The sequence below is a fragment of the Saccopteryx leptura genome, chromosome 1 (assembly GCF_036850995.1).
Source record: "Saccopteryx leptura isolate mSacLep1 chromosome 1, mSacLep1_pri_phased_curated, whole genome shotgun sequence".
Classification (NCBI taxonomy): Eukaryota; Metazoa; Chordata; class Mammalia; order Chiroptera; family Emballonuridae; genus Saccopteryx; species Saccopteryx leptura.
In genome coordinates this window covers 108,937,185-108,950,534 of record NC_089503.1, presented here as the reverse complement: position 1 = coordinate 108,950,534, position 13,350 = coordinate 108,937,185, and the positions used below count along the sequence as shown (strand labels likewise).

The window sequence follows — 13,350 nt, the reverse complement described above, 5'->3', positions numbered from 1 at the left end:
TATCAATCCTTACTGATAGAACACCTAGAGAAATGCAGGTTTGGGCTGAAAATTAGTTTTGTTCTGGACATGTTAGGTTTGAGATGCCTAACAGAAATCAACTAGGGATTCCAGTATAAGATTATACATAGATATATGAGTCTGAGTTAGAGGTAGAAGTAAAGGCCAAAGACACAAATTAGGAAGCAGTGTACAGATGCAATCAAAGCCATGAGACCACTCACGGGAGGAAGTCGGAAGAAAGGAGAGGTCTGAGAACTGGACACTCCAATATTAAGAGGTTGGGCAGACAAAGAGGAACAACCAACTGGACTGAAGATGAATGGCCTGTGTGGTCAAAGGAGATGGGTCATGAAAAACTGCCCGGTGCAGCATAGACCAGACTGGATGGGAGCAAGAGCGGACACAGGAAGACCAGTGCAGGACGCTGCAACAGTCACACAGGCCTGCGGCCTGGGCCAACTGAAGGGCTTCTGCCTGATTCAATGTCCCCCAAGGAAGAGTACAAAAATGCCCACAAGACTGACAAAGACTGGCATTCAAAAAGGAGCCTGCATCTCAAAGGGATATCTGAGCCTGCTATACTGCCTAGTGCTTTGTATAAACACAATCTTTACGATTTCATAAATGCCACCGCTTCTAACTGGGTCTCTTGTTGATCAAATCCCCATAACATCTGACAGTTATGCAGAAACCAGGACAGCAGCACAGGTGACATAAGCTGGCAGAGAGGATCTGGGTGACCAAGATGAGGCAGTTACTCAAGGGTAACTGCCAGGATCTGTGAATGGTCTAACTAAGGGGAAGGGCAGTAGAGGGAGGAATCAAACATAACTCCCAGGTTTCTCTGTCTTACAACAGGTGATGCTACCAGTCAATTACTCAGAGGACCCAGGTGGGAGAAACTTGTAAAAAGTTCAGTCTTAAACTTGCAGAGAGGCTGAGAAGGCAGCTGCTACTGGAGCACAGAAAAGAAACGAACTGATGAGATCCGTCATCTGCCTATGGAGTGAAACTGGTCACATACACGGGAAAAGGTTACCTAAGAAAGACTCAAGCAAGAAAGAAAATAGCCTCAGAGTGAGCCTTTTGGGCACCAGAATATTCATCAGCTATACAGGATAAAGTAAGCCTTCAGAGGAGGGAGAGGAGCTCAAGAGGAGAGAGAAAACCCAAGAAGGTGCAGCATGACAAGCTCGCACAAGACGGTGTTCAAGGAGAAAGGAGGCAACCACACTCATCACTGAGGTCACATCTTTTGAAATATATATAATATTTAACTGAAGATAGGTCATCTTTGTTTTGCCAGCAGAATTGGTAGTCCTGTTGATTATTACCACAGCTTTCTGTGAATACAGTTAATAAAAACTACTCTAGTAAGATTTTGTCATTTGTTAACATCTTTCTAATAAGCCATCCAAAATTGTGTAATTTTAAGACAGCAAGGCTGATAAACATATTTTGGATACAACTACAGTTAAGGCATTGAAACAACTTTGGAAAGAACACAAAACTAGAGTCTGTCACAGTCCTGCTTTTATCTTTACCTAGACCAGGGATCCCCAAACTACAGCCCATGGGCTACATGCAGCCCCCTGAGGCCATTTATCCGGCCCCTGCAGCACTTCATGAAGGGGCACCTCTTTCATTGGTGGTCAGTGAGAGGAGCATGGCTCCCATTGAAATACTGGTCATTTTGTTGGTTTAAATTTACTTGTTCTTTATTTTAAATACTGTATTTGTTCTCGTTTTTTTTTTTTACTTTAAAATAAGATATGTGCAGTGTGCATAGGAATTTGTTCATAGTTTTTTTATAGTCTGGCCTTCCAACGGTCTGAGGGACAGTGAACTGGCCCCCTGTATAAAAAGTTTGGGGACCCCTGACCTAGACCTTGGACAGAGCTTAATAAGTTTTGGTTTCATTGTGTGCTCAACGCTGGGGATGCAGTGTGAGAGAGAGAGAGTGTGTGTGTGTGTGTGTGTGTGTGTGTGTGTGCGCGCGCGCGCGCGCAGTGACTAAGACAGGAAGCCGTAACCCTGTTGATCTATATAACATCCCACCTCCATAAAATCTGAGAGTCCATTAATAATTTTGTGTGTGTTTAAGTCACACCAATTTCAGCAGTGGCCTCTATATGGCCAAAATATGAATTACTACTTCAAACCGTTTGGTTTGGTTTGGCCATTTCTCAGATCAACCAGATTGTCTGACAGCTACAAAGTCTATTCCCTAGTGGAGGATCCTGAAAAAGCATTTACTGATTCCCCAACACAGAGAAAGAGTCAAGAGATGCTAGTTTATTTCTGGTGCATGCTTATATGTTCTTAAGGATCTAATATTAATTCAAGAAGAAAGCACTTTCTTTTCCATCCAAAAGCAGTTAACTTTAAATGGCAATCAAACTAATTTAAACTTAGAGTACTGCTGATTTCCCATATAATGACACATGGGGTTTGGTAGAAGCACAATAAATATTCATTGAGTGGGTAAATGAAAGGACTGTATTTGGTTGGGCTCAGAAATTCTGCTGAAAAATTACATTTAAACATAGCCAAATCACCATATTCTCCCTAATTCTAATATTTGTATCTCATATAAACTATTTCCAGGGTTGATAGTTGCAGATATAAGATCCAATTCTATTCAAAGCAAAGCAAGCATAAAATTTGTAGAAATGCAAAGTACAAAAGACTTACCATTCATTGCTTCAAGCATAACAAAAAAGAGTCTACACTAATAAACCATAATATAGTGTTCTACTACCGTAGCCCTCCCACTTCCAAAGGGAATACTTACCAAGATCCCCAATGGATGCCTCAAACTGCAAAAGGTACCAAAACCTATACATACTATGTTTGTCTATACATACATATCTATGATAGAGTCTAGTTTATAAATTAGGCACAGTAAGAGATTAACAATAATAAAATAGGAAAATTATAACAATATACTGTAATAAAAGTTTTATGAATGTGTTCTGTCTCTCTCTCTTAAAATATACTATTGTACTGTACTCACCTTCCCACTCGAAGGAAGCACTTTCTGGCTTTTCTTTGGCATTTCCGAATTGCCAGCATCACTACTCCTGCACTCTGGGGCCATTAGTAAGTAAAATAAGGGTAACCTGAACACCGCGTTTATTGATTCCCTAACATGATAGTCAGTCTACTGAGTGACTAGTGAGTGAGGAGGTAACATATACGGCAGGATACACTAGACAAAGGGATGACTCACATCCTGGGCAGGAGCAGAACGGCACATTTCATCACACTACTCAGAACTGTATGCAATTTAAAACTTATGAATTGTTTACTGGAATTTTCCATTAAATATTTTCAGACCACGGTTGATCACAGGTAACTGAAACCGCAGAAAGCAAAACCGCAGATAAGGTGAGATGACTGTATTTTTCCCTTGCCCTGTAACGTACTTGCCTTCTCAATGCCCAACTCTAGAGGTACTACTCAAAGGTTATTCCTTATGGCTTGGGAGACCATCATGACCAGCTTCCAATGTTTTGTTCACCACTCCAGTTATATTACTGATCAATAATAAGCTCAATAAAGTTTTATACAATGAGACAAAAGTGAGAGGAATGGGGACTTTCACTTTGTCCATAAATCAAACCTGGTCTCTGTAAGTCTCTTTCAACTCCACTGTATTCTACAAACTGTTGAGTAACCCTATGGCCTATCTTCTCATTTTTCATGTTTAATATTTGCTCCCCCCATGAAGCCTAGCTCAATGTCTTGAACAAAGCAATCATTAAGTGAAAAAGTATGAGTTCTTAACAGTATTCTTTTGCCTTGTACACAATTTGCATAATGAAATAAAAAATTCAATACGCTATACATGCTAAAGTCACCAAGAACTAACTCATCGATTCTATAAATAGATATTTGACTCTTCTGACCTTCACTCTCTATTTTACAGCAATCTAATTGGAGGGAATTAAGATAAACTCACAGTTAAGTGTCCTTCATGATGATCTGGGAAATGAATGAATAAGTACTCTGTGGCGACCAGTTGCATTATGGAGTCACCTAGGAATTCCATTCTCTGGTTGTGGCCTCTGAGTAAAGAAGCATCAGTGTAAAGGGGTCAATAAGTACTTATGTGTTTCAAAAAAAAAAAAAAACACCAGAATTTTTTAAAACACATTTTAAAAGGTAACATATCTATTCATCTTGCTTTAAAGCAGGGGTTGGGAACCTTTTTGGCTAAGAGAGCCATGAACGCCACATATTTTAAAATGTAATTCCGTGAGAGCCATACAATATGTTTAACACTAAATACAAGTAAATGTGTGCATTTTATGTAAGACCAACACTTTTAAAGTACAATAAGTCTCTGAATCTGAATTCTTTTTTTTTTTTTTTTTGCATTTTCCTGAAGCTGGAAACAGGGAGAGACAGTCAGACAGACTCCCGCATGCGCCCAACCGGGATCCACCCGGCACGCCCACCAGGGGCGACGCTCTGCCCACCAGGGGGCGATGCTCTGCCCATCCTGGGTGTCGCCATGTTGCGACCAGAGCCACTCTAGCGCCTGAGGCAGAGGCCACAGAGCCATCCCCAGCGCCTGGGCCATCTTTGCTCCAATGGAGCCTCGGCTGCGGGAGGGGAAGAGAGAGACAGAGAGGAAGGCGCGGCGGAGGGGTGGAGAAGCAAATGGGCGCTTCTCCTGTGTGCCCTGGCCGGGAATCGAACCCGGGTCCTCTGCAAGCTAGGCCGATGCTCTACCGCTGAGCCAACCGGCCAGGGCCATAACGTTGTTATGCTGATGCTAACCAATGATGAATAAAGTACTTCCTACCATTAATGCGACTTCTGGTGCTGCATGGTTTTGCTGATGGCTTTGTAGTCTGGTTTATAGGTGGTGAGGTTAAGCTTCAGGCAGGCATTGAGACTTCCATCCATTAAACATGATCGTAGGTTGGTCTTAATGTTCTTTAGATGTGAGAAAGACTGATAATATGTACATGTAGAGCCAAACATTGTCAGTACAGCAATACTCACACACTGCAATATGTGATATGTGACAGGAAGTGCGTTCCAAGTTTTGACAATCAGCTGGTCCACAGGTTGAAGTTTTTTCATTTCTCCCCACCAGTGTTTGCTTGCCAACTCTGCTTGCTGTCCTGCAAGTCTTTCCAAATCTTCATTCAGTGACTTGAACTTATTCACCCACATGTCTGAGGCCTTAAGGTCAGCAGCTTGTAGCTCAAAATCTCTGATGGAAACACCAGGGATGTAACTCAGGTTGGCACTGTCCATTGCACACTCGTGTGGATGGGTGATGAACTTAAAAAGACGAGTGCACTCACAAAATTTTCCAAAGTGTGCTTTGAATGACTGCAGGAGACTAGATGTGAAGCCCGCTAGCTGCTGGAGATCAAGGTGTTGAGCAAGGTCACTTGCTGTGCATGCATCTCTAAACTCTCCCAGTTTTTCAAAGTGTAGTAAACCAGTGGTCCCCAACCCCCGGGGTCACGGACCGGTACCGGTCCGTGGGCCATTTGGTACTGGTCTACAGAGAAAGAATAAATAACTTACATTATTTCCGTTTTATTTATATTTAAATCTGAACAATGTTTTATTTTTAAAAAATGACCAGATTCCCTCTGTTACATCTGTCTAAGACTCACTCTTGATGCTTGTCTCGGTCACGTGATACATTTATCCGTCTCATCCTAAAGCGGGTCCATGAAAATATTTTCTGACATTAAACCGGTCCGTGGCCCAAAAAAGGTTGGGGACCACTGTAGTAAATGACCTGTTTCAATGTTGGCGATGAAGAGTTCCAGCTTGTTTTCAAATAAATGCAAACACTGCTTGTTGAAGGGATAAGACTGTATTTCCAACGCCTTGCATTTTCACATTAAGCTGGTTCAGATGTTCAGTCATGTCCACGAGGTAGTAGAACTTCAGGAGCCACTCAGTATTAGCTAACTCAGGATGCTCGACGTTTTTCATTTCAAGAAAAGTCCAGATTTCACTCACACAAGCCGTGAAACGGCTGAGCACCTTCCTTCTTGACAACCAACACACATTGCTGTGCAGAAGCAGACCAGGATAATTATTCCCAACTTCATCCAGCAGTGTTTCAAACTGGCGATCATTTAAAGCTCGGGCAACAATAAAGGTGACCACCAGAATGACCAGCGACATCACTTCACCAAGCTGCTTGCCACACATCTGAGCATAAAACGCCTCCTGATGTAGGATGCAGTGAAAATTTAGGATGGGTCTCTTTTCATGTTCACGAAGAAGCGCTATGAATCCTCTGTTTTTCGCCACCATGCACGAAGCACAATCAGTACACACCAAATAAGTTTATCCATCGGTAGATGTTTTTCTTTAGTGAACTCAGTGAAAGACTTGAATAAATCTTCCCCTCTTGTTGTCTCTTTCATAGGCAAAACAGCAAGACTTTCCTCACGTAGTGTGTCACCAAGGGCATACCCTGCAATCACGCTGAACTGGGATAAATGGCTTACTTCTGTTGACTCATCCAAAGCGAGAGAAAAGAATGGTGCTGCATTTATGTCCTTCACTTGTGTTGCCTCAATTTGATTTGCCATCATGATGGTATGATCATGAACAGTTCTTGCTGACAGAGGCATGTCTTTTATTCGTTTATCTTGTCTTTATCTGAAAAGTCATCAAAAAGTTCACTGGCAACATCAAGCATGAATGTTTTGGCATACCCCCATTGTGAATGGCTTTCCGTTTCTCACAATTGCTAAAGCACCAGCAAAGCTAGCCGAGTTCCAGTCACCCTGTTGGGTCCAAACACAGAGTTGCTGCTGACTAGCTTGCACTCTGCACAGTAGCTCTTGACATACTCTCTTCCTGCTGTCCCCCGCTGGATATTTCAATGCAAATGTAGTATGGCATGTATCGAAGTGCCGCTTTATATTTGACCGTTTCATCAATGCAATTTTATCACTGCATATTAGACACACTGCAGAACCTGCTCTCTCCACAAAGGCAAATTCCTCTGGCCATTCCTGCTGAAAAGTACGATACTCCTCATCTTTTTTTCTTTTTAGCCATCTTCTTTGTCAAAAGGGTTTCTGCAATTAGCTAGCTAACTACTTGATTAAAAAGGAGGAAAGTTTACTTCCTGACCTCACAATGACCCATGTACGTTATACATTATCCAATAAAAATTTGGTGTTGTCCCAGAGGACAGCTGTGATTGGCTCCAGTCACTCACAACCATGAACATAAGTGGTAGGAAATGAGTAGATTGTAATAAAGAATGTTTTATATTTTTAGTGTTATTTTTTTTATTAAGGATTTGTCTGCGAGCCGGATGCAGCCATCAAAAGAGCCACATCTGGCTTGTGAGCCATAGGTTCCCGACCCCTGCTTTAAAGCATAAAACAAAATACAATTACCTAAGATCCCTCAACTGAGAAGAGCTCTATGGCAACACAGGTTGAGTTTCAAAAAAGAGTAAAGTGAGTACTATCTAAGGATTAAACAACTGCTCCAGTAAAGAATTGTATATACTGTCAAACCAGAACCCAAGGAGTATCAAGTGAAAGATAAAGTAGACAACAATCTTGTACAGACAATCTCTATATAGACAAAACAAGTAAAAAGTCCAAGAATTTCCTCTGCTTTAACTTTTTATTGAAATAAAGGGGTGGGCAAAAGTAGGTTTATAGTCGTGAGGACACGAAACAGTTTATTCGTGTGTTATTTTTATTAATTTGTACTTTGCCATATGAACAACTGTAAACCTACTTTTACCCAGCCCTGTATACACTCCATTAATCAAATCTGGAATCTAGGTTAAGAACACTGAAAAAACTATTATAAGGTTCTTTAATCTTTACAGTTTAAAGAACATTTGACTTGAAGAAGAGAGCCAAAAATTGAATAAAAAACAGCAAGCAAAGAAATAACATTTTGGTTATTTTATTTATTATTATACTAGCCCATCTTCAAATAACTGATCGAGCAAGGGTTGGAGGGCCAAACTCAGCCCATGGCCTGTTTCTGTCAATACATTTAACTGGGACCCAGCCATGTTCACTCTTATACCTTTTCTATGGCTGCCTTTATGCTACTACGGTAGAATCACACCACATGCCCTATACAGACCAAAAGATTTAATATCAGCCCCTTCACATAACAAGTTCTTACTTCCTTCACACTTCTCTTACACTTTATGAAGAAATGTGATGCGTGACAATAGAACCAAACATAACTGATTGGAGCCTATCTCCTTGTCCATGCCAGTGTCTGGCTATTTATCCATCTCACAATTTCCTAGAAATATGTTAGAAATCCCATTTGTTTTGAAGGGTACACAGCAACGGTTTGGGATTGCTTATTTAAATGGTCCCAATGGAACTACATGGGTACTTTTAACTCACAGGGTCAGATGGTTAAATCCCACAGTTCTCAATGTGAATGCTCTTGCCAGAAGTCGAACATGGGTAAAAATTACTCCAATTGCTTCTTCAAACTCAGTAAGTTTCTGTAGCACTGGAGAAGTCTCAATAAGTTGTCGATCAGTATTTGGCTCTTGTAGCTACAGGAAAAGAGAAATAAATAAAAATCACATACAGTTTTTGGTTACAAGAGTAATTATCAATTCTAGGATAGTGTCTTGTAAATTCTTTCTTTCATAGGCAGAAATTTTTGAAAGGCCAATAAAACATGGAAGCTTCTCTCTCATCCCTTAGAATGGCAAACAAACCTAATATTTAAAGAAGTTTCAAGTAATATTTTCCAATCTTCTATCAAATTTCAAGGCCAAGTACTGTACACAGTTCAAACTCCCAAGTATTCTACTAACTCTCCTAGGAAGGGGTGAGCCAAGGAACTGCCAGTGGACAAGACACACAGTGGTTCTCAAACTCAGAGGTCATCAGAACCCTTGTAGGGCTTATTACATACACATGGCCAGCACTCCCCCCCCCCCCCCTCGCTCCCTTGAGTTTCTGATTCAGCATGTTTGGGGTAAGGACCAAAATAGGCCTTCCTGGTAAGTTCCCTGGTGACAGAGATGCTCCTGGCTGGGGGCTGCCCTTTGAGAACCACTGCATTAGTCACTTGACTACTGTGTGTCTTCTAGGGACCAACCTATTTCGGCAAATGAGCATCATCTCTAGAACTGTTTCACCTTACAATAGAGAGTATTATATCAGTAGGCAGGTGCTCAACATAATAATGAGCCTTTAACAACTGGCAGAGAGCAAATAGAAAAGTATAACTGAACATTTCCAACAACTCTGGGCAATTTCACATTAATAAAATATTTCTAAAGTACTTTGAATTAATGCCATTTATTACTGTAAAGGTTCCCATGAGAGAGGTCGGTCACTAGTAATTATTCTTAGTATATATAATATACATATATCCATATATAACAATATGTATATATGAGGATAGATACATCTATCTCCAAAGTAAAATAGAAAAAAAGCAAAGAATAGCAAAAATTTTTAAACCAACTGGGGAAGAGGATGTCACCACATATAGATCTTTTAAATTCTAAAATCCTGAGTAAAAAGTTATCATACTGTAGTAAAGTTTTAACTTATAATATGTTTTCTGTAATCTGAGTCTAAGCCTGCAATTTCTAAGGTTCAAATCAGGTGACACTTTTGCAATGTTAATTTAGTATTTGTTCTTCTTTGCAATAAGTCCAGACTTGCTTCTATATCTTGTCTCCAACAGCAAGCATGTAGATATACAGGCATCAGCATATACTTTGAGTATTACTCTTGGGGGGAGGGTAGGGGCCAAACCACAACCACAGAAATAGTTCTTCCTGCCTCGTAAGGGAAGGTGTCCCAGGCCCCACGCCATCCAGACCACATAAATGCAATGTATGGGATCATTTTGGTATTTGTTCTGAAGTTTTCCACTTCTGACACCCAGCTTAAAGTCATAATGCCACTGAAGGGAAGCTAAGGATAAAAGCAGGAGGGGAAAAAGCAAACTGAAGTAAGACGATTACCGAGAGTCACAAAGCTCGCTGCAGACCAGGCGCACTTACCTGGAGTGGGTGCAGAGGATAATTGAGCCAGACTTCGCGCAGGTCCTGGAAAATGGAGTGGGGCCTTTAGTGCTCAAGGGAGCCATTTACCACCTCTAGAGTACTAAATAAAATGCCATTATGTGAAATACCGAACTATTTCAGATGCTGACTCCACTTACTGCAAATTCAATAGTGCTAGCAAACTAATTTTTATCTAAAGTGTAGTCACCACTCAAACCGCCTGTAGTGACTCTAATTAGCCTATTAAGCTGGGTAGGAAAAGAGCCACCCCATCCCCAGGAGTCAAAGACACCTCTGAAAACTAAGTTATACATTTGCTTAACCTAATACACTGGATTAAGTTGCTATTTTAATCATATTTTTTTAGTTTACCATTCCCCAGAACTGTGCATCAGCTGTGCCTTTTGTAATGAAAACCCATCTCAAATGTCCTTTATTTCAGGTACTTATTCATTATCATAGGAGCTGTCTGAGACGGAGTGAAAAACATCCTGTACCCAGTCCATAAAGTCTTAGATCGATAAGACCACACTTTTACTGTGAGTCACGGCACACGTTTACGTAAAAAAAGGGAAAGAGTGACTTTTATGGAGAAGCCTAGTACGTTATTTCCTCAGGATTAAAGTGTTTTTCCTTCAGTTTCAGACTCTAGGGAGCATCTGACTGAATCTATTTTCTGGCCTTGATGATAGGTTTTTGAAATAAATGAGAGGGAAAATATTTTTTTTTTAAAATCTGGGGATTGGGAAGAAGTACAGGAAAATTTGCTATCGCTTGTGACACACATGATGACAAAGTGAAATAAAACATCTGACACTTCTGTACAACTGGAATCATAATAAAACATACTTAGGGCTTTTTTTTTTTTTTTTTTTGCCAATATTAAAAATGCTTAAATATCAAACTGTTCTTTTAAAGCATTTTTAAAAACTTTTCTTAACCAAATCAATAACGTTTCCCTTGAATTCTCTGTGGCATGAATCACACCGAATGTCACTCCCTTGCAACTTGCCCGTTTTCTGGGTGCTTTATTTTCTCCTCCTATACCCAAAGGAGCCTTTCCCGGACCTCTGCCTCCCTCCCAACCTCCCCATCACCAGCTCCGCTGCCGAGCTCCACACCCCCACTACTGCAGCTACGGTCTCAGTGTGCATCACTTGTTCATCTCTGCTGCCTCATCCAAGCTACCAGTTCGTAACTCTACATGACTTAGTGAGCATCTTTGACCTCACACCCAAACGGCCAAATAATAACTTTATGCCTTTCCTTAAACTGGGGAGTGTGGTGATAGGAAAGGCCGCAGGCTCAGGAGTCAGGCAACCCGGGTGCACTTGAGTCCATGCTGGCAAACAAATAACTGCTCAAAATACCCCTTTCCTCAAGTGTAAGACAAGGACAATCACAGCACCTACTGCAAAGTGCTTTCAGACACCCCAAAGTACTAAACCAGGGCTGGCACACAGAACACGCTACTATCAGTAATGAGGATATTAACAGTAGTGACAAACAGCTATCTCTTCCAACCAACTCCAATCTTCAACGCTCAAAGTTCTCAGATTTCTTGATTCACCTTCTCCTGTGTGTTTCTCACTCAAAAACCCCAATTTCTGCTTTAAGATCTGCTGCCAGCCATCATGGTGTAACAGCTTAACTCCTCCCTCACAACACACTATTTCTTTTCTTTAAATAAGAGAGGGAGATAATGGGACAGACTCGCACATATACCCCAACCAGAATCCAGTCAGCAACCCCTGATGCTCCAATCAACCAAGTTATTTTTAGTGCCTGAGGCTGATGCACTCTGACCAACTGAGCTATCCTCAGCACCCAGGGCCGATGCTCGAACCAACTGAGCCACTGGCTGCGAGAGATGGAGAGGGAGAGAAGGGGGAGAGAAGCAAAGAGTTGCTTCTCATATGTGCCCTGACTGGGAATCGAACCTGGGACCTCCATATGCCAGGCTGATGTTCTAACCACTAAGCAAACCAGCCAGGGCTACAACACACTATTTCAACTGCACCCACCACCTTAATCCACTCTGCACACAGAGATGAGGTTCTTCTGTACCTCGATGTCAGAGAAAAATTCCTAGAAAAGATCTAGATTGGAATCCCAGTTCTACCCTTTCCTAGCTTTTAGGTAAAGTCTCCACCTTCAGTTTGCACTTCTGGAAAATGTTCGATGACTTTTGGGACACTTGTTCATGCATATGTTTTTAGTGAATACCTCTTATGTCTTAGCTTACTCAGATGAATAAGACACTATCCCTGTCCTCAAAGAAGCCTAGTGGGGAAGAATAAAGGTAAATAAGTATAATTTAGTAAACTTAGTTCAGCTCTATAATAGAGATACACACTACGTGCTAGGACAATGATGCCTGCAGGTGCCAGATAAAACTACAAAGAGAAGGTGACTCTCCAGATGTATCCCGAAGAGCACGAAGAACTAAGTGAACAGCAGCGGGAGATAACTAAAAACAGGGCACCATCAATGCACAAATAAGCCTTGCCGTGTGCAGGCACAAAGGGTAGCCTAATAGGCAGAGCACAGGGCAGTGAAAATACTCTCTATGACATGATGCTGGATACTTGTATTGATACATCTGCCCAAACCTACAGGATGTAGAGTAGCAAGAGTGAATCCTCACTGTGGAGTATGTGGAATCCTCACTGAATCCTCTGTGGAGCTTGTGGAATTCTGTGTCAATGTTCACTGAGTGTAATGAATGCACCACTCTGGGCAGGGAGCTTGATAGAATGGAGGAGGCTATGCCCGTGTGAGGCAAAGACTATATGGTCAATTTCAGTGGCTTCTGCTCAGTTGTGAACATAAAACCGCTCTTTGAAAAAATTTTTAATTAAAAGAAGGTAAATCCTAGAATGGCACAGAGGGAGTAAAAAGAAAGGAGACTGAAAAACTAGGTGGGCGTTGAATTATGAAAACTATTAAATGCCATGTTGTGTAGTACACAGACTGGCAGGCAGTACAGAAATCAAGGATTTGAAACTGGAAAGACTGTAATCAAATCTGTGCCTTAAAAAGAAGATGACACTAAATGCAGAATGAAGGATTGGCGACCAGTGAAATATCCCAGTGGCGACGAGGAGGACAAACATTACAGCAGCCGAAGGCCAAGAGCAAACCAAGTCGAGAGATATTGGGAACAGAACCGACAGGAGTTCGCAACTGAATGGATAGAGAGAGAAAAAAGTGTATGGATAAAAGAAGATCCTCAGATTTCTAGTTTAGGTCATAAGAGTAAAAGAAGAGAAGGATGTTTAGGGCGAAGGTGATGAACTTGAACACTGAAACTGTTGAAATGA

At 41.3% G+C, this 13,350-nt stretch overlaps 1 protein-coding gene across 7 annotated transcripts in view; it reads right to left on the bottom strand.

Annotated features, from left to right (window-relative positions):
• The window catches only part of DROSHA (drosha ribonuclease III), a 128,608-nt gene that overhangs the window by 24,364 nt on the left and 90,894 nt on the right, over positions 1 to 13,350 (bottom strand). For all 7 annotated transcript variants that reach the window (XM_066373939.1, XM_066373984.1, XM_066373974.1 and 4 more), the window contains 3 exons: positions 10,025 to 10,069; positions 8,394 to 8,551; positions 3,968 to 4,073 (listed from right to left, as the gene is read on the bottom strand). In XM_066373939.1, the coding sequence (XP_066230036.1) occupies positions 3,968 to 4,073; positions 8,394 to 8,551; positions 10,025 to 10,069 (309 nt within the window). The remainder of the gene's footprint in view (positions 1 to 3,967; positions 4,074 to 8,393; positions 8,552 to 10,024; positions 10,070 to 13,350) is intronic.